Source organism: Coccinella septempunctata, chromosome 7 (assembly GCF_907165205.1).
Source record: "Coccinella septempunctata chromosome 7, icCocSept1.1, whole genome shotgun sequence".
NCBI lineage: Eukaryota > Metazoa > Arthropoda > Insecta > Coleoptera > Coccinellidae > Coccinella > Coccinella septempunctata.
Genome location: NC_058195.1, coordinates 9,067,524 through 9,087,363, shown reverse-complemented (window position 1 = coordinate 9,087,363; position 19,840 = coordinate 9,067,524). Strand labels below are relative to the sequence as shown.

General features: G+C 37.1%; 8 protein-coding genes across 8 annotated transcripts in view; 4 read left to right on the top strand and 4 right to left on the bottom strand.

The window, feature by feature from the left end:
* Positions 1-2,553, top strand: part of LOC123317248 — a 61,890-nt gene extending 59,337 nt beyond the window's left edge. The window contains exons 2-3 of the mRNA XM_044903681.1: positions 206-489; positions 1,919-2,553. Of these exons, the coding sequence (XP_044759616.1) occupies positions 206-489; positions 1,919-2,241 (607 nt within the window). The 3' untranslated portion in view covers positions 2,242-2,553. The remainder of the gene's footprint in view (positions 1-205; positions 490-1,918) is intronic.
* Positions 2,554-4,441: 1,888 nt separating this feature from the next.
* On the top strand, positions 4,442-9,649 carry LOC123316914 (cilia- and flagella-associated protein 57). Its single transcript, XM_044903226.1, has 12 exons — positions 4,442-4,715; positions 4,776-5,055; positions 5,130-5,395; positions 5,547-5,790; positions 5,847-6,060; positions 6,157-6,422; positions 6,634-7,100; positions 7,170-7,749; positions 7,830-8,522; positions 8,649-8,777; positions 8,836-9,081; positions 9,375-9,649. The coding sequence occupies exons 1-12, from the start codon at positions 4,501-4,503 to the stop codon at positions 9,588-9,590; spliced, it is 3,816 nt and encodes a 1,271-aa protein (XP_044759161.1). The 5' UTR covers positions 4,442-4,500; the 3' UTR covers positions 9,591-9,649.
* A 299-nt stretch (positions 9,650-9,948) lies between these two features.
* On the bottom strand, positions 9,949-12,302 carry LOC123316915 (exonuclease 1). The gene is made up of 6 exons (XM_044903227.1): positions 11,993-12,302; positions 11,558-11,939; positions 11,286-11,501; positions 10,930-11,229; positions 10,228-10,875; positions 9,949-10,173 (listed from the first exon to the last, which is right to left on the bottom strand). Exons 1-6 carry the CDS (start codon positions 12,151-12,153, stop codon positions 10,045-10,047), a joined length of 1,836 nt encoding a protein of 611 aa, XP_044759162.1. The 5' UTR covers positions 12,154-12,302; the 3' UTR covers positions 9,949-10,044.
* Positions 12,303-12,414: 112 nt separating this feature from the next.
* On the top strand, positions 12,415-13,727 carry LOC123316916 (ribosomal L1 domain-containing protein CG13096). The gene is made up of 2 exons (XM_044903228.1): positions 12,415-13,454; positions 13,567-13,727. The coding sequence occupies exons 1-2, from the start codon at positions 12,512-12,514 to the stop codon at positions 13,707-13,709; spliced, it is 1,086 nt and encodes a 361-aa protein (XP_044759163.1). The 5' UTR covers positions 12,415-12,511; the 3' UTR covers positions 13,710-13,727.
* Positions 13,728-13,906: 179 nt separating this feature from the next.
* Positions 13,907-17,124, bottom strand: LOC123317272 (ankyrin repeat domain-containing protein 40-like). The gene is made up of 3 exons (XM_044903708.1): positions 16,869-17,124; positions 16,509-16,816; positions 13,907-14,677 (listed from the first exon to the last, which is right to left on the bottom strand). Exons 1-3 carry the CDS (start codon positions 16,982-16,984, stop codon positions 14,370-14,372), a joined length of 732 nt encoding a protein of 243 aa, XP_044759643.1. The 5' UTR covers positions 16,985-17,124; the 3' UTR covers positions 13,907-14,369.
* On the bottom strand, positions 14,839-16,485 carry LOC123317265 (lipoyltransferase 1, mitochondrial-like). The gene has a single exon (XM_044903699.1). It carries the CDS (start codon positions 16,461-16,463, stop codon positions 15,348-15,350), a length of 1,116 nt encoding a protein of 371 aa, XP_044759634.1. The 5' UTR covers positions 16,464-16,485; the 3' UTR covers positions 14,839-15,347.
* Positions 17,125-17,194: 70 nt separating the features above from the next.
* Positions 17,195-18,190, top strand: LOC123317274 (uracil phosphoribosyltransferase homolog). The gene has a single exon (XM_044903712.1). It carries the CDS (start codon positions 17,307-17,309, stop codon positions 17,964-17,966), a length of 660 nt encoding a protein of 219 aa, XP_044759647.1. The 5' UTR covers positions 17,195-17,306; the 3' UTR covers positions 17,967-18,190.
* LOC123317266 (replication factor C subunit 4) lies at positions 18,182-19,659 on the bottom strand. The gene is made up of 7 exons (XM_044903700.1): positions 19,517-19,659; positions 19,187-19,462; positions 18,920-19,138; positions 18,689-18,863; positions 18,515-18,628; positions 18,376-18,459; positions 18,182-18,321 (listed from the first exon to the last, which is right to left on the bottom strand). Exons 1-7 carry the CDS (start codon positions 19,624-19,626, stop codon positions 18,235-18,237), a joined length of 1,065 nt encoding a protein of 354 aa, XP_044759635.1. The 5' UTR covers positions 19,627-19,659; the 3' UTR covers positions 18,182-18,234.
* Positions 19,660-19,840: the final 181 nt, after the last annotated feature.

Sequence of the window (19,840 nt, the reverse complement as noted above, 5' to 3'; positions counted from 1 at the left end):
AAGTTTGAATAATATCGACTAGAATATATTAGATAGATATTATGACGAAAAATCAGGATCATAACAGCATCTTCCCAACCCTCTAAATGAGACAAAAACGAAATTAACACTTCCGAAACACCTCCATTAAGTTGACCTATTCAAACATCATCCATACATCACTAAACTTCTTTTAACATCTCTCTAACGCAACAATTATTTCCAGGATACCTCAAGCCATAGTCATTTTGGCCATTCTCGTCGGTTCGTCTTTGGCAAGCTTGCAATCAACGTCGAGAAATCATGAACTTCTCTCCAAAATTGGACTGACCAGGGTGAGAACGCCACAGAGTCACCACAGGAAGAGATTGGCAGTGCAGTCAAGACATCATAGCAGATCTGACGACTCCCATATGTTCATCATCAAACTACCCCCAAGTCCGCATTATTATGGTTTCAACAATCCCAACAGCATAGAGGAGCCCTCCAAGAAGAAGCACCTTCCAATAGGTAGATACCTTATATTACTTTAAGGTTAAGCTGGTTAAGTTAGTAATTTGCTCACAGACAAATTATCCTAATTCTCCTGTGTACCAAAGTGGCATGTCTTATAGAAGCTCCCTAAAGAGCCTATAAGAATTAAGAGAACCAGTTGTGTTCAGTGAAGGCTTTGTCACTGTGTCCTTAGGACACCTAAGGCTCATCACTTTGAATTTTAACTTTAACAACTTGTACAAGAAAAACGCCTGAGACAATCTACACTGCGCAAAAAAATTAACGCACATTATGGAAATCTCAAATTTATTCTACTACTGAAGGTGTTCTCAATGATAATTATTTTTATCAGAATTATGCATGCATATGTTATCCACTTTCAACGCTCGCCTCCTTCAAATTCAGCTTGAGCAAACTCATGAGGTGCAAATAAGCACTCAGACAATAAGAAATCGCCTCAGAGAATATGATTTAAGGCCTCGTGTCGCGGCAAGAGGCCCAGCTCTTACCCCAGCCATCGAAGGGCGCGTTTGGATTTTGCGAGAGAGCATATCCACTGGGAAGAGGCCGATTGGGAAAGAGTTCTCTTCACAGATGAGTCTAGATTCTGCCTCTACAATTGTGATCGACGTTCCCTTATATATAGACGTCCACATGAAAGATATGCTCAGTGCAATTTCCTGAATACTACTGGTTTCGGGGGAGGATCGATTATGGTATGGGGTGGAATATCTTTGACTGCTCGCTCAGACCTAGTCGTCGTTGATAATGGAGCTATGAATGCTGATAAGTATATAAGGAACATTCTTGAAGAGCATGTAGTGCCATTTGCCCCATACATTGGTGAAAATTTCATTTTTATGGACGATAATGCCAGACCCCATCGTGCGCGCATCGTTCAGGACTACCTTGAAGAGGTTGAAGAGTCTCGAATGGAATGGCCAGCAAGAAGTCCAGATCATAATACGATTGAGCAGGTTTGGGACAACCTCAATAGAAGGCTGAGAAGTTCAGAAAATCATCCAGCTACTCTTAATGACTTAGGAATCCAACTCGGAGAAATCCGGGAAGGATTAGATCAGAACATTTTAAGATCACTCATTTTGAGTATGAACCGTCGTTGCCGAGCTGTAATTAACGCAAGGGGTGGAAATACCAAGTTTTAAATCACTTATCAGCATTTCAGTATATTGAAAATTGTTCATTTCTCTTCTTTCACATAAGATTCGGTGAAATCCTGAATTTTTCTTCCATTTAATGTTTCTTGTTTCGTTCAAAACCTTCCCGAGAGAACATAAAAAATAAGTTATAAAGTCAATGTAGAGTTAACTTTCATTAAAATTGAGATTTTCAGAATGTGCGTTAATTTTTTTGCGCAGTGTATTTAACTGCATACACGAAAATTTAATGGGTAAAAATTTTTTTCATCATCATCTTTTTCCAGGTTTCAAGAGCAACGGAAAACCAGCAAAGGTATACCACTGGAATCTTCCTGTCCTCAAGACCTTGGCAGCGCATAAACTGAAGTCAAGGAAGAACGACATACACGACATAACAATAAACGACTATCCAAACCCAGAGAGCTGGAACGAGGTCTTGGACAAGCCAGAGAGCGACCACTACAAGCCCAGAAAGCCATCTTATTACGTCCCAGCCAAACCCAAAAAGGGGGCGTTCACCAAATACTTCCCCGGAAACGGAAAACCACACTCTTTCTACGTGATAGAGAAGAGCAAAAAAGCTCACTATCACAGATTACTGCCATAAAAAGTACTTAAACGTAAGATTTTCTCAACATGGGCGTGACTTCGTCGAGTCTGAAAACGAGCAAAGATTCCCCTCTACATCTATTCAAATTGTCAGTTATAATGAATTTCCTCCCTCACGAAAATTGTGGAAAAATTTTCACCTTCAAGCCCATGTGTTGTGCAATAATGCCACGAGGTGGATCGTACCAGACTGATACAAGCTTTTGTATGATTTGATAGTGTTAAATGTTTATTATTAATATTGAATTATATTATAAGTGTAATTTTATTTATTTTCATCTTGAAATCATTTCAATAAAATAAGAATCAATGTGAGTTTTTTCATTCAATATAAGAAACCCTGTCCGTAACACAACCCAACAAATATCATACATTACAAAATAATTCAAATACCTGAGGAGAATGAACAAATTTCAATAAAAAGTGCACTCCCAGGTGATGGTGGAAAATGGCTATTAATTTTGATTTCATCAATATCTTACCTAAATAAATCGTTTGAATGTTGGCTAATCTTCAATTCAATGAATACTATACTCAAAATGCACTGCGCAAAAAAATTAACGCACATTCTGAAAATCTCAATTTTAATGAAAGTTAACTCTACATTGACTTTATAACTTATTTTTTATGTTCTCTCGGGAAGGTTTTGAACGAAACAAGACACATTAAATGGAAGAAAAATTTAGGATTTCACCGAATCTCATGTGATAGAAGAGAAATCAACAATTTTCAAAATACTGAAATGCTGATAAGTGATTTGATACTTGGTATTTCCACCCCTTGCGTTAATTACAGCTCGGCAACGACGGTTCATACTCAAAATGAGTGATCTCAAAATGTTCTGATCTAATCCTTCCCAGATTTCTCCGAGTTGGATTCCTATGTCATTAAGAGTAGCTGGATGATTTTCTGAACTTCTCAGCCTTCTATTGAGGTTGTCCCAAACCTGCTCAATCGGATTGAGATCTGGACTTCTCGCTGGCCATTCCATTCGAGAGACTTCAACCTCTTCAAGGTACTCCTGAACGATGCGCGCACGATGGGGTCTGGCATTATCGTCCATAAAATGAAATTTTCACCAATGTATGGGGCAAATGGCACTACATGCTCTTCAAGAATGTTCCTTATATACTTATCAGCATTCATAGCTCCATTATCAACGACCACTAGGTCTGTGCGAGCAGTCAAAGATATTCCACCCCATACCATAATCGATCCTCCCCCGAAACCAGTAGTATTCAGGAAATTGCACTGAGCATATCTTTCATGTGGACGTCTGTATACAAGGGAACGTCGATCACAATGGTAGAGGCAGAATCTAGACTCATCTGTGAAGATGCCTCTTCCCAATGGATATGCTCTCTCACAAAATCCAAACGCGCCCTTCGATGGGCTGGGGTAAGAGCTGGGCCTCTTGCCGCGACACGAGGCCTTAAATCATATTCTCTGAGGCGATTTCTTATTGTCTGAGTGCTAATTTGCACCTCAAGCTAAATTTGAAGGAGGCGAGCGGTTGCAAACCGTTTTCTCAACGAAGAAACTCTCAAGTAACGTTCTTGAATGGCAGTTGTTACCCGTGGTCTACCCTCTCCTGGTCTTCGGACATTCATACCTGTCTCCCTGAATTGCTGCAACATTCTGGACACACTTGCATGGGAAACTCCAAATCTTTCTGCGATTCTTGTGTATGTCCACCCTTCTTCTCGCAAAACTACCGCTTGGGCACATTCCTCTTGGGTCAAATTGCGTGTTTCGCGTTGCATAGCGATCGAGTGTAGAAAATCAAACGAAAGAAAAACTATTGATCACTAGAATTGATCGAGAACAACTGATTTTAGAATGGAGCCAATACATTCAAAATCTGATAATATCATCTTTTTTTATTCCTGCTAGGAAAAAACATCTGTATTGAAGAAAACCGTTGAAAGTGGATAACATATGCATGCATAATTCTGATAAAAATAATAATCATTGAGAACACCTTCAGTTGTAGAATAAATTTGAGATTTCCATAATGTGCGTTAATTTTTTTGCGCAGTGTATATCTGAAAATAAATGTTAACTTTAAAGTCAGAGATGGACATTACGGGCCAATATTTGGCCGAATCTTGGGCCAATCTGTGAGGAATCTGCCTCATAATTCAAACAAATACCTGCAAGAATGCAACCATGGTGACGCTTTAGTTATCGATCTAATTTTGACAATGTCATCTACCTCAATTCAACCATTCTAGAATAATATACTTTCTGCATAAATATGACAACTGCATCTTTGCCGATTCTTCAACCCAGACTCCTACTCGGCTTACAAACTCATCTTCAGGGAAACGCCCAGTTTATTTCCGATGAAGAAATCCTATATCCAGTCGGTTCAGTCCTGGCGTTACATAACATCAACCAAAAAAGGCAGAAATATATCCGGTTACCAGAAAAAGGAAAAAATGTCACTTCAATAGTGGTCAGTCCGAATAAGTAAGTTATTGTTTTAAAATTCGATCTGTGATTCATCAGATGTCCACGTTCCTGCCTAAGGAAACTCATCGCAGTTGTTGAATCTGGAGAAAAACCTCAGGTCACCCTTTACGACACTAAAACGTATAAGAGGAAGAAGCAAATAACCATACCAGTTGACAAAGGAGAAAACTGTTATGCCACAAGATTTGCCGCTGTCGCTTTCACACAAGACTCAAGGAATATAATTTGTGTGTCAGGAGAACCCGACTGGTTATTATATTCCTTCAAGAGTGATAAGGGTAAATTGGAAAGTACTGCTAGAGCCAATAATGCCAACGGAACTGGTACTGTGCTTGAGGTGGAGTTCCACAGGGATGCTTCTTAGGTCCCGCACACTTCTCGAGGAAATATTCACTCACACATTCTTTACAGATCGCAGGTAATCCAGTAGATTCAAACCAGTTAGTCCTCGTTGGTGAAGGTCTTCTGAGGATGTTGCAATGCGCGGATTTTCAGTGGAGACAATTCGGATACAGTAAGAGCGACCAAATGGTATTGAACACCGCTTGTTGGTTGTCCCAAGACAGAATCTTAATAGGGACCAAAGATGGAAAATTCCTATTCCTCGAGAGTGGCGAGTTGAAGACTATTTTTCACGCAAACGACTTACCAGTCATGAACTTGAGGATTAAAGAAGAGTAAGTCGATAATTTTAATATAGATGGTCTAATATACATTACATTTTTCTATTGTGCTTATGATAAGGATGTCGAAACGGTAAGAATTACCGAAATATTTGTTCCTTAGTATTTTTCTTGGGTACCTGGATATATTTATATTACTTATTAGGGCACAGCCACAGACAGGCTCCCAAACTAGCATTCCTTTGGACGCTTTCGTATCTTCAGAAGAGGAAGGTCAGAATTATTGCATCAAATCCCTAATCAATTTCTCAAGAGGCTTTGCTTTCGGCTACATGAACGGAACTGTACATCTTTATGAGAAAGAAACGCCACATAAATATCGAAAGAGGAACGTCTTCAGAATACCAGATCATACCATAGTCAGGGAATACGAGAAGGCTTCTGATGAAGTGAAAATATAATTCCGTGGTGTTGATGGTGGAATTTCAATTCGTCTTTCTTCCAGGTGATGGCAGAGGTCAACTGTATAAGCATAAACCCAGCCCAAGATAGACTGATGGTGAGTTGCAGGGAGAGTCAACTGTACTCTGTCAGGTTATGGCTCCAGGACATCAATTCCAGTGCCGAGGTTGCTTTTTCTGAGTTTGGTTACGTGCTTCACAACGGTCCTGTGGGTTCAATGGCAGTGTGCTCTTGGAAGCCGATATTACTTACAGCAGGTGACATCATTTTGTTGATTCATTGTCCCCTGATGTCCCATACTAGTGTGTTATTCGTTGTATGGTATATATAATACATGAAAATTTCTTTTGTAGGTCAGAAGGATCGTACTTTGAAGATTTGGAACTACGAAACGGCGGAATTGGAATTGGGCCAGAAGTACCAGGACGACATTTATGGCGTAGCCCTCCACCCAACAGGACTCTATTGCATCGTCGGCTTTTCCGACAAGCTCAGATATCTGACCATAATGATAGACGAATTCACCATCAACAGGGAGTTTCCCATCAGGGTCTGCAAGCAGTGCTCTTTCAGCCAGATGGGTCATTATTTCGCTGCAGCGAACGGTAACCTGATCCAGGTGAGTTACACGATCTGACTTGCCAGCGTTTCATTTTTGAGTGTACATTATCATTTGGTCTCAGAAGTGTTTGAAGGATTCCTTTCTTTTGGACTTTCTCCTTCGAAATGGCAGTTTCAAAATTGTACCATTTTAATTCTACCATAGTCTATTGAGACCCTAATGGCCTCTAATGACCACAAACCTAACACCAATCGAAAATCTTTTCTAGGTATACTCAAGTATCACCTTCGAGATGTTTTACACCCTCAAAGGTCACAACGGGAAGATAACAGGGATGAGCTGGACTGCGGACGACATAAAACTTTCTACCTGCGGCTCAGAGGGCGCTGTTTACGAATGGAATGTTACGGAATCCAAGAGGACTGCCGAGACCATCATCAAAACCTGCCCCTTCAACGATTGCGTCGTCTCCTCGGACGGTAAATCGACCATGGCAGTGGGTAAAGATGGCCACATCAGGGAACTGATCAACTCCGTCATCTATCGGGACGTGGTGCTGTTGAACACGGCCCTGGACAGCATAGTGCTGAGTAGACTGGATACGATGCTGTTCGTGACCGGCAACAACGGTGTCGTGTTCAGCGTGAAGCTGCCGCTGATGGAGAAATTGGACACTTTGGAGTTCAACATGCACAGCTCCACAGTAACAAACATGCTTATCTCCGCCAACGATAAGTAAGAGTCAGACTTTAGAGATCTCCAATTTAATCCTTGAGAATTCTCTGAGGAAACTTTAAACTACAGGTTCATCCTCACCGGGGCTGAAGATGGCAGCATCTGCTTCTGGCGCATCTTGAACACGGACGGCAAGGCGATCAAAATGGACAAGGAGTTTGCAGTGGCCCGAGAGATCCTCATCTCCCGGGAAGTCCTAGAGGACAAACTGAACCAGATCCGCGATCTACACCTGAGGATGCACGAGCTAGAGACCGAGTTCGCCTACCAGATGCGTCAAAACGACGTTGTCCACAACTTGAGGATGAAGGACGTCCATCAGGGCTACTGCAGCGCCATCGAGGAGCTCAAGGAGAAGAACGAGCAGCTGGAGTCCGATCACCAGCAGGAACTGCACAACATCAACATGGAGATCAACAAGATGAAGCAGGCCCACGAGCAGTTCGTCCACAAGCTGGAGGCCAACTACAATGAGAAGCTGATATACGAATACGATAAGTACATGAGGCTGGAAGAGAAGATGGACAAGATGAGGCTGGAATACGAGCAGCAACTGGAGGATCTGAGACAGGCCAAGGCGGATACCGAGGAAACCATAACGAACAGCTTTCTGGAAAAATTACAGGAGAAAGACGCTCAGCACGATGAGGTAAGACGAGCCAGATACGTGAGCGATCAAATTGGTTTATAAATAGTAGTTATAGATTATCAATTTGCTGAAAATTCCAGCTTATCGAACAAGCTAGGCAAAGGACCGAACAACACGAGCTCATAAAGCAGCAAATTGAGGACGATGCCGACAGAGAAATCTACGAACTCAAGGCTGCCCACGAGAAGGAACTCAAGGAAGAGCAGGACCTTAACGTGAGGATCAGGGGTGAAACGGCAATGGTCAAAAAGAAGCTGATCACGTCCCAGAAGGAAATCGACGATCTCAAACACACCGTTTACCTCTTGGAAAGCGACCATACCAAATTCAAGGGGGTCATAGTGGACAGGGAAAAAGACATAGCGGATCTGAAGAAGGAGATCGCTGAGAGAGACCAGACGATACAGGACAAGGAACGTAGGATCTACGACCTGAAGAGAAAGAACCAGGAACTGGAGAAATTCAAGTTTATCCTGGACTTTAAGATCAAGGAGTTGAAGTCGCAGATCGAGCCGAAAGAGAGGACGATACGAGAGCAAGTGGAGCAGATAAACGAGATGGTTCGAGAACTGGAAAACCTGCAGAAGATCATCCTCAGTCTGGACCTCCAACTTGACGAGCTGAAGGAGAAGTTGGCTGCCTCCGACAATGAAGTCAGGATAGAAGTCGCCAAAAATAGAAGAATGAAGGAAGCTCTGAAATCTCTCAGGACAGATATCCATAAGGCCAGTGGCTACATCCAGGATGTTCCTATGCTGATCAAAACTATAAGGGTGAGTCGATAATCACAAGACGTCTTCTGAGTGTGTTCGGATTTTTTGAAAAACAAGCTGAGTCGTCAGTTGCTAACCGAATGACACCTCATGTCAAAGTTCAGACAATCCTTCATTATCTTCCAGAACATATACCACAAGTACAACGCAGACAAGGACTTTGCGATGGCCCAGGAAGAAGACAAGGAAGCCAAAAGCGAGTTTCTTCGTCAGCGTGAATTCTTAGAAAGGACCGTCAGCAAGCTGAAGGAAAGGGTGCGCTTAGTTCGAATATTTTCATCGTTACAAAGCCATAAAACCGTTTCGTTCACAGGTAATCAGGAACCAATCTAGCGTGGGTGTTGACAAATTCCGATTGGTCGAAGAGAATGCCTTGTTATTGGTAGAAACCAACAATTTGAGATACAACTTGAGGAACGAACAAAGGCAGAATAAGAAATTGCAATCCGTACTGGGTTTCTCCAAGAAATACGTCCTCCCTAGAGTTGCGCAGCAGAAACTCCATAACGCCATCGCTACCCGAGAAGAAATCAGAGACGAATACCAGAATAAGCTAGACGTGAGCATTGAGTTCATACTTTGGGTTGGGCACACATGTTCAATAACGTTATATTTGGCATGTCTGCCAACTGCAAATCACCCCTAACATTTTTTCGCAACTATTCAATTGCACCCTGTATAAATTCAAACCAGAAACTGACAATCTACCTAACCTACTTATCGCGTTCATAAATTTCGCCACCAGGTGGCTAAAAAAGAACTTGAATCGTTTGTGTGTATATCATAGCGCGGGTAATTCAAAACAGATTCCAAATTTGAAAGCGAAACTGACTGAAATTTGTCATTATGCAGGCCGATGAAAAAGCCCTGGCGGTGATGGCTGGAGAAAACCAGCGTCTTCTCAAGATGGTTGCTGGAGGAGACGATGCAGAAGATGATGAAGATGAGGAAAACGGTGATTACAATGATGATGAGGCAGGTGGATCAATGCAATATAACACAATAGAGGGGGCGTTAGCTTTGAAAAAGCCAGAAAGCAAAGCAAGAGATTCAGAAGAATTAGACTGAAATTATTGAGTTCTTTATTTACTTGTATATGTTCTATAGATTTTTTTTTATGTGCAGTATTTGTATATGTCTGTTTTTATTCGAAAAAAGGGGAGTCTGACGATCTTCGTGTGATGAATTTTACCGGTTCTTTTAAGTCGACAGTATACTGAGGTCTCATATGAGAACATGAAGCAAAGAATACGCATATAATCATATGGTTCCCATAGAGTTCAATGCCAAAATGTTACAAAAATCTCTCTCTGTAGCCTACTCGACCACGAATATCTTTCTTTCAGAATATAGCTCTTTGGTTTGCCAGTTGAAAATCTCTCTGGATCATAGGATTATATTCGTTTAACAATAATAAAACATGCAATATATTCAACGCATTTTATTTCTTACTGATTTTTTTATTGAAAATAACTTGTTCATGTACAAAAAATATAAAACAGAATCTTAAAATGAAAAAAAATTAACTCTTCTTCGAATTCATACTCCCAAAAAATGCCTGTAAAGTGGGCTGGCTTTTCTTCGACTTGGGTTGCAAACCTACAGAACGACATCTGGACAACTTGGGTCTTTTAGCTGGGCTTACAGTTGGCTGAAAATAATCAGATTCAAGATTTTTCTACATCAAGAAAAAACAAGCATTCACCTGGCTGCAAAATTTTCTAGTCTTCTCCAAATCACTTCTCACCTCTTTCATTTGAGATTCATCATTTGTGGGGTCAATTTTATCATTCGTTAGGTCAACCTCATCCGATTCTGTTTTCCGTTTTCTGCTATTTCTTTCGTCATCCTCGATTTCTATAGTTTCTGAGGCATTTTCATCATTTATGACTTTTCTATCAGTGTCCACAATTTCGGAAGAAACAGATTCGGAGTGAAAATATTTACTTTTCACAATGACATCTGTTTTCAGTTCAGTTGAACCAAATTTACTGAGCCTTTTTTTAAGGAAAGGATTCACAAATTTTCTCGTTAATGTGGGAGATTCTTGTTTTATCACAGTATCTGAGGTAGATTTCTCTAAATTTCCCGACATATTCTCCTTTTTATCTTCAAATATTTCACTCTTAAACTCATGTGAAATTTTCCTATCTTCACCATTCTGGTAGTAAATGTCAAGTTCAGATTCAAATATTTGGGTGCGAGCTTTCCTCTCACATTCAATTTCTTGATTTTTCCTAATCATCTCCTTCATTTCCATCTCTTGTACTTTAGCCATCTCTGATTTTTCTGATTGTTTTTTTTCTGTTCTCGATATTTTTTTTACATAAGTGTTGGACCAAATGCTATGGAACTAAACAAACTTGAGTCATTATTATAGGAGTGTTTGTCTGAAATATAATCTTACACTGTTATTCCAATTTTTAGACGGCGACCAGTCATCATGCTTTTCATGAGAAAAAGGATTCAAATTCCCTATGGCAACCTGATAAGCAGTTTTTTCGTCAAAAAATTCTCCAGCATTTTTACAATGCTCAGGTCTAGTCCCACACAGGGCAGGATCTGTTAAATAAGTCAATTTTCTCTGCAGGGGATCATATACTACCTGATGTTTGAAGGTTGCTTCGGCGATAAGGAATTTTGTCTTATAATCATCAGTCATTACTATATTGCGCATGTTGAGATATCTAGGGAGCTTATCTAAAAACTATAATTTGTTAATTGGATTGAAAAATTCAAAAACTCACCTAATCCCTAATTTACCTTGACAGGATCCGTTTCTGCGGTTAAGGATATAAATTTCAATGCTTTTTTCAAGCCAATGCCAGGTAATGAATCTAAGTAATCACAGCCAGATAATATGCACATGTATCGAAATTTATCGAAGGTGTATTTGTCAGGTTTCATGTCCATACACAAGAGCAATTTATGTTTTTCTACGAGACGTCCATTTCCATTGACATCCATTTTATACAAAATCTACAAAAGCAATACAATTAGTATGATAAAATTGTAGAAAGAACTATAAAATTCACCTTATCACATCCAAAAAGTACTAAATCCGAATCTTCCGTTATCACTATATCGGCTATTCCTTTCATATTCAAATAAGCTAGTTGAGAGTCCGATTCATAAGGAGCAACAATGCAATCTATATTATTTCTTCTACATTCCTTTATGAGATTCAATGCCATAGCAGGTGTAATATCAATACTTTGTCTGAAATAATTCCATGCTTCATCTTTTTTGCCTAGGCGTAAGAGTTCGGCTGCCCGTACCTTTGCATTTTTTCTAGTTTCTCGCCTACGTTTCTCTGTAATGGCTTTAGCTGGTAGGTGATTACCATCAAAAACCATAATTGGTTTGATGTCATACTTCTTTAACATATTCAAATATTTCATGCAGTAATTCACATAGCTGAAATTTTATGTTACAGGTTTAGGATGAAGAAAGTGGAACTCAAATCTTACACATCAGATTCTTCTCCTCTTGCTAACACATCTGCACAAGCTGTTGCTCCTTTATGAAGCCAACAGTAGCTATCAATCGCCACTGTGGCTCCTCTGAATTCTGAAATATTACAATTTCTTGTGGCTTTCTCCAAAAACGGAAGTAGTCCTGTAATACCCATAATTTCCGTAGGAACAACTGAAAAACATGCACAACAAAATAATAATACTAAATTACTTCTTTTGCAGTAGACATAACTAATATATTCTCTCAGTCTATCTTGAAAAATTCAGTATTTTGTATTTTCATTGATCTTTTTTCATGGCGGGAAACATAATTTCAATTTGAAAAGGTTAGGTATCGAACTTCATATTATGATCCATTTCTTTAAAAAAAAAGAATGAAGAGTATTATATTTCTGTGAACTGCAAAGTCAAAAAATTCTCTGGTTATGTTAACCTAACTTTTTGAGTTTACACGTTTTGCCGTTGTGAAAAATATTGAATTTTTGTTAAGTGCTGAGTGTTTCCTTATACATCATGGCAATTGTGCAAACTAAATCCGTATCAAAGAAAAGTAAACTTGATGGAAAGATCGTGAGACCCTCGAAAACTAAAAAGGTGAAACCAGTTAAAGAGCAGAAGCAAAAAATTATCATACAAAAACCTGAGAAAACCAAGCCCCAGAGAAAGTTGAAGAATTTAATATCTCTGAAAACGTATGATCCAAAAATCGAAGTGATATCAAGCAAATACAATGTGCCAATAGAGTTAGTTGAAGCAAATGTAAGGAACATCGTCAAGTTGGTAGATGAAAATCCGAAGGTACAAAATCCCCTATTTGATAATAAATTTTCAATATTTCTTCAATTAAATGTTATCAAAGTACCCAAATGTTATCCAAAATTGGTCAGAGTAGAACTGGAACATTCTCTGTTAGATCCTGAAGATGAAGTCTGTTTTATAGTGCCTGATCTGAAACAGTTCAAAAATAAAGAATATGAAAAGCATATCGAGTACTATGAAGATTTCTTCAAACAGAAAGGAGTTGAAAATATCAAGAAAATCATTACTCTTCATCAATTGAAATCAGAATATGAAAACTTTGAATTAAAAAGGGGATTGGTAGAGTTGTATGATATGTTTTTAGTAGATGGTAGAATAAGTGGTAGAGTCGTTCATCAATTGGGTAAAATTTTCTACAAAAAAAGGAAAATACCAACACCCATTAAAATGGATTCTTTAAAACTGAAGAGCAATATAGAGGCTGCCATGAAAAAAAGCACATTCCAAATTCATGGTAATGGTGATAGTTTCATGTTACAAATTGGTCATAGCAAAATGTGCGAAAGGGAGTTGGTCGAAAATGTTTTCACTGCTCTCCAAAATATAGACAAAGTGTTTCCTGGAGGTATGAAAAATATGAGATCCATCAATATATTTGCGAGAAGAGGATCATCATTGCCCATATATGTGTCTTTAGGTAATACATTTTTAATATTTATCATTATTTAAGCTAGTTATTCATATGGAACAACAAAATCGAGATTGAATATTATTCAGCTTGTTCATTTCTATTTTTTATTTATTTCCAGCTAACCCCAATACAGTAAAAGTACCCAAACTTGCAGTGAAGAAACCAAAACTTTCAAAGGTTGTTGAAGGAGAACTCACCACCAAACTGAATGTAAGAGTGAAAGTTAAACCCACAGGAGAAGTAATTGTTAAAAAGCAATAAATATATTTATATGATAAATTTTTTTAATTGATTTTCAACCATTCATAATTAACAATTATTTAACTCACACCAGTTCTGAAAACACTTTGCCTGCAGCAACGTAACAGTTTGACGTTTCTTTGGGGTATACTTGATAATGAAATAGGTTAGGTTAGGTAGGGATACTCGATAATGAAATAGGTTGAAAAAATCACAAATTAGATCGATTTTTTTATTGAGCAAGTAAGCATGTATATTTTTCAGTTATATTACTGTGATACATATTTTTCTAACCTATTTTGAAAGTAGAGAAATTTTGAGAATATTATCAATATTCATAGGATATATAGGTAACTTAGTCAAACTTTTTTCATTAAAATTTCCGCAGAAAGCTTATTTTCAAAGTCTGGGGTATGGATCACTTATAACATTCTTCTATTATAATCACCAAATTTGAAAAACTTGTATAAATTTTTTTTTGTCAAAATAAAATCATACTTCACAATGAATACAGAAGAAATTGAGATATGAAGATATCACAAGGCGAGGATTATAAATCTAATCGATATAAATATTTTCAAGCTACATAAAAAGATATCTTAAATTATTCACAGTGATAATTTTATGCTCCATACTTTTGGAATGGTAAAACATATGTCCTATTACCAGGAACCGTATTTTTCAGTACAGTATAGTTTGATCCTTGCAAGTCGATATGCTTTGATAGCAATTAGTGGGCTTATCGCTTCCTGGTGGTCCCTTCATCACTATTTCAATTTCCTGAAAATTCACAAGCCTGCCAATATCATTGTCGGTCCTCAAACGAGTGTTAGGCAGCTTGCGAATCCTTTCAACTTGATCTTCTGAACATTGCAATTCTTCACAGCACAATTTTAAGAGATTTTTGTATGTGAGTTTCCATTTAGGAAGTTCCACTTCTATGAAATCTGGATCATTGCTACCAGATATACGAATTTTCAGAACAATATCTGAAAAAAATTTTACCTTTGTTTTGAATCATTTTTTCAATCAAGAATAATGAACTGAGAAGAATCCATAAGTTGAGTCCAAAAGAAATCATTTCAATATTAATGGCTCATTCATTAGAGATTTACAAAAGAAGAAAGGTTTGTGTAAAATATAAGATTCATTCATCATTTTTAATTTATTTTTTTTCAACTTCGTTATTTCCATGTAGAGATTATTAACATTATCAGAATATAACAGTATCCCAATTTTAATTTTCAAACAATAAAACACTTGAAGAAAATAACAATAATAATAAACAACTATTAAAACAATCCAACAAAAAAACATAAAATAATTTAATTAAAAAAACCAAATAAAATTCAGCATATTGTGACACAAGTTTTTCATTATTAACTTATTCTCACTGAAACTAATCTAAAATTTACCATTTTTTTAAAATCTATTTTGCATGGAACTCCACAAAACTATTTATAATTTCTGTATATTTAGAAATTTCTCTTTGAAGTTAGGCACATCTTTTTCACACCAAAAAAAAAGGAAAATATGGATATCATTATACATATTTCGAAGAAAAGCACTCATTTGAAGTGAAAGAATAACTTTGCACCTCCCAAAACATCTTGTAATGGGTCAAATAAATTTTAAATAATATTAGCAGAGTGAGGTATATTATACTACAAAAGAAACTTTGTTGTTCAGGGCTTCGTCGAATATTTTTTGCAGAACAATAAAGGTATCCAAATCAAACACACTGTTTTTTAGCTGACTGTCAACATTTTCATCGATATCCAAACCGTCGAGAAGTTTAGGAAGCACAAACTCAATTTTACAGATGAGCCCATTTTCTACAGTCAATATTGCTACGCATTTTTCACCTGAAGTATCCAAATTAGGAAGTGGAACGTCATGTTTGACAACAAATTTTGGCGTTTTTCCATAAATCCACTTCCAACTAGAAAAATGCTCTTTAATTTTATTCAAACCAGGAAATTCACCCTCAGATGGATTTATATACTTAAATCCTTGAGGAATATTGGGGTAGACGGCTTTATTTTTTCCCTGGAATGCAGGAGTCCGCATATACTCTATACCAATTGTTTTGATCAAATTTGCGATAGAAATTTGCGGATTTTTTTCACTCAAGTTCATTATTTTCGAACGAACAGATTGTGTGGCATTCGTTTCAATATTCAAGTCAAGTTTTTCCAATGATCTTGATAGATCGTCCTTATTTGCATTTATTAATAATGTGCAATGGTGATAAGCGTTTGGTCGTCCCAACTTTGAAGCAGTTCCAGACACTTTGCAGCCATCAAGGACTAGATCCTCTCTTTTATTAATTTCTATGTTTAACCCACATTCTTTCAAAATTGCTCTTGATATAATTTCTAAGTTATGTTTCCTATTGTAGCATTCATGTGTTGATAAAAACGATAAGTTTAAATTTCCATTATCATGGAATACTGTTCCACCTCCACTATCCCTCCTAGCTAAACTTACACCATCCTTTGTAATATTTTTTAACTCAGCTATGTTAGCCTCAATGAAAGGATTTTGATGTCTACCAATTACTACACAAGGGTCACTTTGCCACATTAACAACACATGATGACTTTTAAAATCATAATTTTTATACAGCCAATCTTCTAAAGCAAGATTTGTGAAAATGTCTTTGGAACTTGATATGAACACTGTCTTTCTTATATTTAGAGCAACTGAGCATTTTCTAGACAGAACTAAGTTATAGTACTTATTAGTGAAACCGAGCAATTTATATGAAAACATAGTAACTTCAAATACCCAGATACTTTCAAAAAAATATAAACATACCCTCATCCGGTACAATGGATGGCAACATGGTAGAAGGCATATAAGTTATATTCGAATGTTTAATTCTTGATAATGTTGGATCAGTCTGATTGGAATTTTTCAAGATATTGGTTCGAAGCTTGAACTCATACAAACGATTATTGGCTAGTGATATCCCATCCATAAATGAATTGAAAACTGAAGGACTTGAGCAAATATCTGCTGGTGTTTCATTCTTGTTATTGACAATGGTCGGATCAGCTCCCCTGCTTAATAAAAGTTTAGTTATATCCTCATGCCCCTTTTTACAAGCCCAATGTAGAGCAGTCCTATAAGGGAATCAAGTTAAAATAAAATGACACCTTCAAGAGAATCTCGTACCATCCGTTGGCTTTTTGTTTAGAATTTATATTTATATCTTGTTTGGTCAATTTTTCAACAGTTTCTAAGTCGCCCAAACAAGCCGCTTCCCGTAATTTTTCTTCTAGAGCCTCCATATTTCAGAATGGCTATTTGTTATTGATAGAAACATGTTTTATGAATCTCGTTAAGCAAGGTAAAAATATACAGGTACGAAATCGGAAATAAATGTATATAACCAAAAACTCTTCGATGAAAAATTTGGCAGAAAAATTAGGTTAGAGCACAAGAAGCATAGACCAAAGTCTTGATAAAAAAAGGCACTGTGTCGATTCTAACCATAGACAAACAATAATTCTAACCTCAAAGTTTGCGGCATCACTTGCACTTCCACTTATAAGTAAGTGGTAAAAATATAATATTGAACAAAACTAATAATTGGAAACTCAAGCTTCTTAAATGTCTAAAACTGACGAATCTCTAGACATGAAAAATTATTGCAAGGAGTATAAACGACTGACAATCCTACATCCTAATGATCAAATAAAGGAGTTGCAAACTATATTAAGGGATAAAAATACCACAAGAAGTGACTTCAAGTTTTATGCTGATAGACTTATACGTTTGGTGATAGAGGAAAGCCTTAACCAATTACCATTCACAGACTGCCAAGTGACTACACCTACGGGAGCTACTTACAACGGCTTGAAGTACAAATCAGGTAATTGTGGTGTATCGATTATACGGTCGGGTGAAGCTATGGAACAAGGTTTAAGAGATTGTTGTCGTAGTATTAGGATAGGAAAAATTTTAGTAGAATCTGACGCTGAAACTCATGACGCTAGAGTGGTGTATGCTAGGTTTCCAGAAGATATAGGACAAAGACATGTGCTTCTTATGTATCCCATTATGTCTACAGGAAACACAGTAAGTCAGGCTGTGAATGTATTAAAGGAACATGGAGTGCAAGAAGAATGTATTATATTAAGTAATTTATTCTGTACACCTAGGGCTGTAGATGCAATTCTACAGTCTTACCCCAAACTGAAAATACTGACCTCAGAAATACACCATGTTGCTCCGAACCATTTTGGCCAAAAGTACTTCGGTACAGATTAATTTTGATCACAATATTATGTATTATTTTTTTAAATCTTTATATATTGTTGCATTTTTAAATAATTTTTTTTACCTAGTCATATCGTATTGGTTCACATACAATTTTTACTCTTTTTACAACAATGAAAATAGAAAAATAATTGAATGGAAAATTCACAGCCAATATACACTAGTTCAAAAGAATTGTATTGACTTACTGAATAAAAGTTAGTAAATATTGAAAATAATTTATTATAAACTGCAGAAAAAAGTTACTTGTAACATATTTTTAAGAATAAACCATACAAACTGTTGCTGCAAGTGAACACAGTTGAATATATTCACTGCCACCATCTTGCACATAAAAGTTAACACTCTGAAAATTTAACGATATCACTTTGCCATTTTGTTTCTATCATGAAGTACTCACCCCTAATTTGTCTCCTATAATAGCTTTTTGCTCATCAGAAAAAATGTCTGATTCGATCAAATACTCATTGAACTGTTCCAAAAACTGTAAAAATATAAGTCAATATATTATTCAAGTTATAATTGAAAACAAAGTGTACCTGAGATGCAGAATATGCTTCATATCCAAATTTTTTTATGAAATCCACTGCCTCCATATAATTCTTTTTTTTACATACTTCAACAAATTCATTTAACCAATGTGAAGGAACAACCTGAAAACAATATTCATTCTTTAGATGAATTCAATTGGTCTGTGCTTAATTCAACTTTACCCCCGTCACTTCCAACACAGTTTTCTCGCTTATAGGTGAATCACTTCCTTGTAATTTTGAACAACTCTGAAGACAAGTTATGGCCCTTCTCATATCTCCTCCACTGGTTTCTACCAAGGTATTCAAAGTGGTGTCATCACAATTGATTCCTTCTTTGTCACATATTAACCTAAGCCTGCAAACAACATACTAGGGCATATAAAAAAATAAAAGCTGAATCAGGATAAGTACCGTTCATGAATCCTGGCTTCATTCAGTGGCTTAAATCTGAATTTACTGCAACGAGAAGTCAATGGTTCTATAATCCTCGAGACATAATTGCAAATCAAACAAAATCTTGTGGTTTTTGTTTCTTTTTCCATAGTTCTCCTCAAAGCTGCCTGAGCTGCATGCGTCATAGAATCAGCTTCATCTAAGATAACGATTTTGAAGGGAGGACAAGGTTTTCCACTGAAAACAGCATATTAGAGAAATTTACATCAAGGTAATAGAACATACTCAGGTCTTACTGCACTGGCAGTTAACTGAGAAAAAGATTTCACTTTATCCCTTATAACTTGTATTCCTCTCTCATCAGAGGCATTCAACTCCAAAATCCTCTCTCGGTAAATATCTCCAAAGAGTTGTTTAGCAGCAGCTAATATCGTACTAGTTTTACCAGTACCTGGAGGTCCATAAAAGAGCAAATTCGGTAAATCAGCTCCACTGATACATTGCTCAAGGACTGCCACAACTTCGTTCTGTTCCACAACATCATTTACAGTTTCTGGGCGACTAAAATGTAATCCATCTGTAAACTATGGAATAATCTACGTAGATTGTACTCACTATTTTTCAACCCATGGGACTAGCTTCGATTTTTTAGACGTTTTCGAAGTAGATGCGCCTTTATCAAGGCATGAGCTTCCCAGTTTTCCGGATTTCAAGAAAGACTGCATATTGGTAATTAATTAATTAATTCAGCGCCAATTTTGAAAACTGGACATTAACCTCACATTCCCTTCATAGAATTCAAGAAAACATAGAAATATCGCGATGTAAACAATTTGATAGCGGATGTTCTGAAGTTCATTAGAGGAATGAATAAAAATAATGTGAAACTTTGGGAAATAATTATGCATTAGTGCCTCGCAAGCATCGAATAATGGTTTT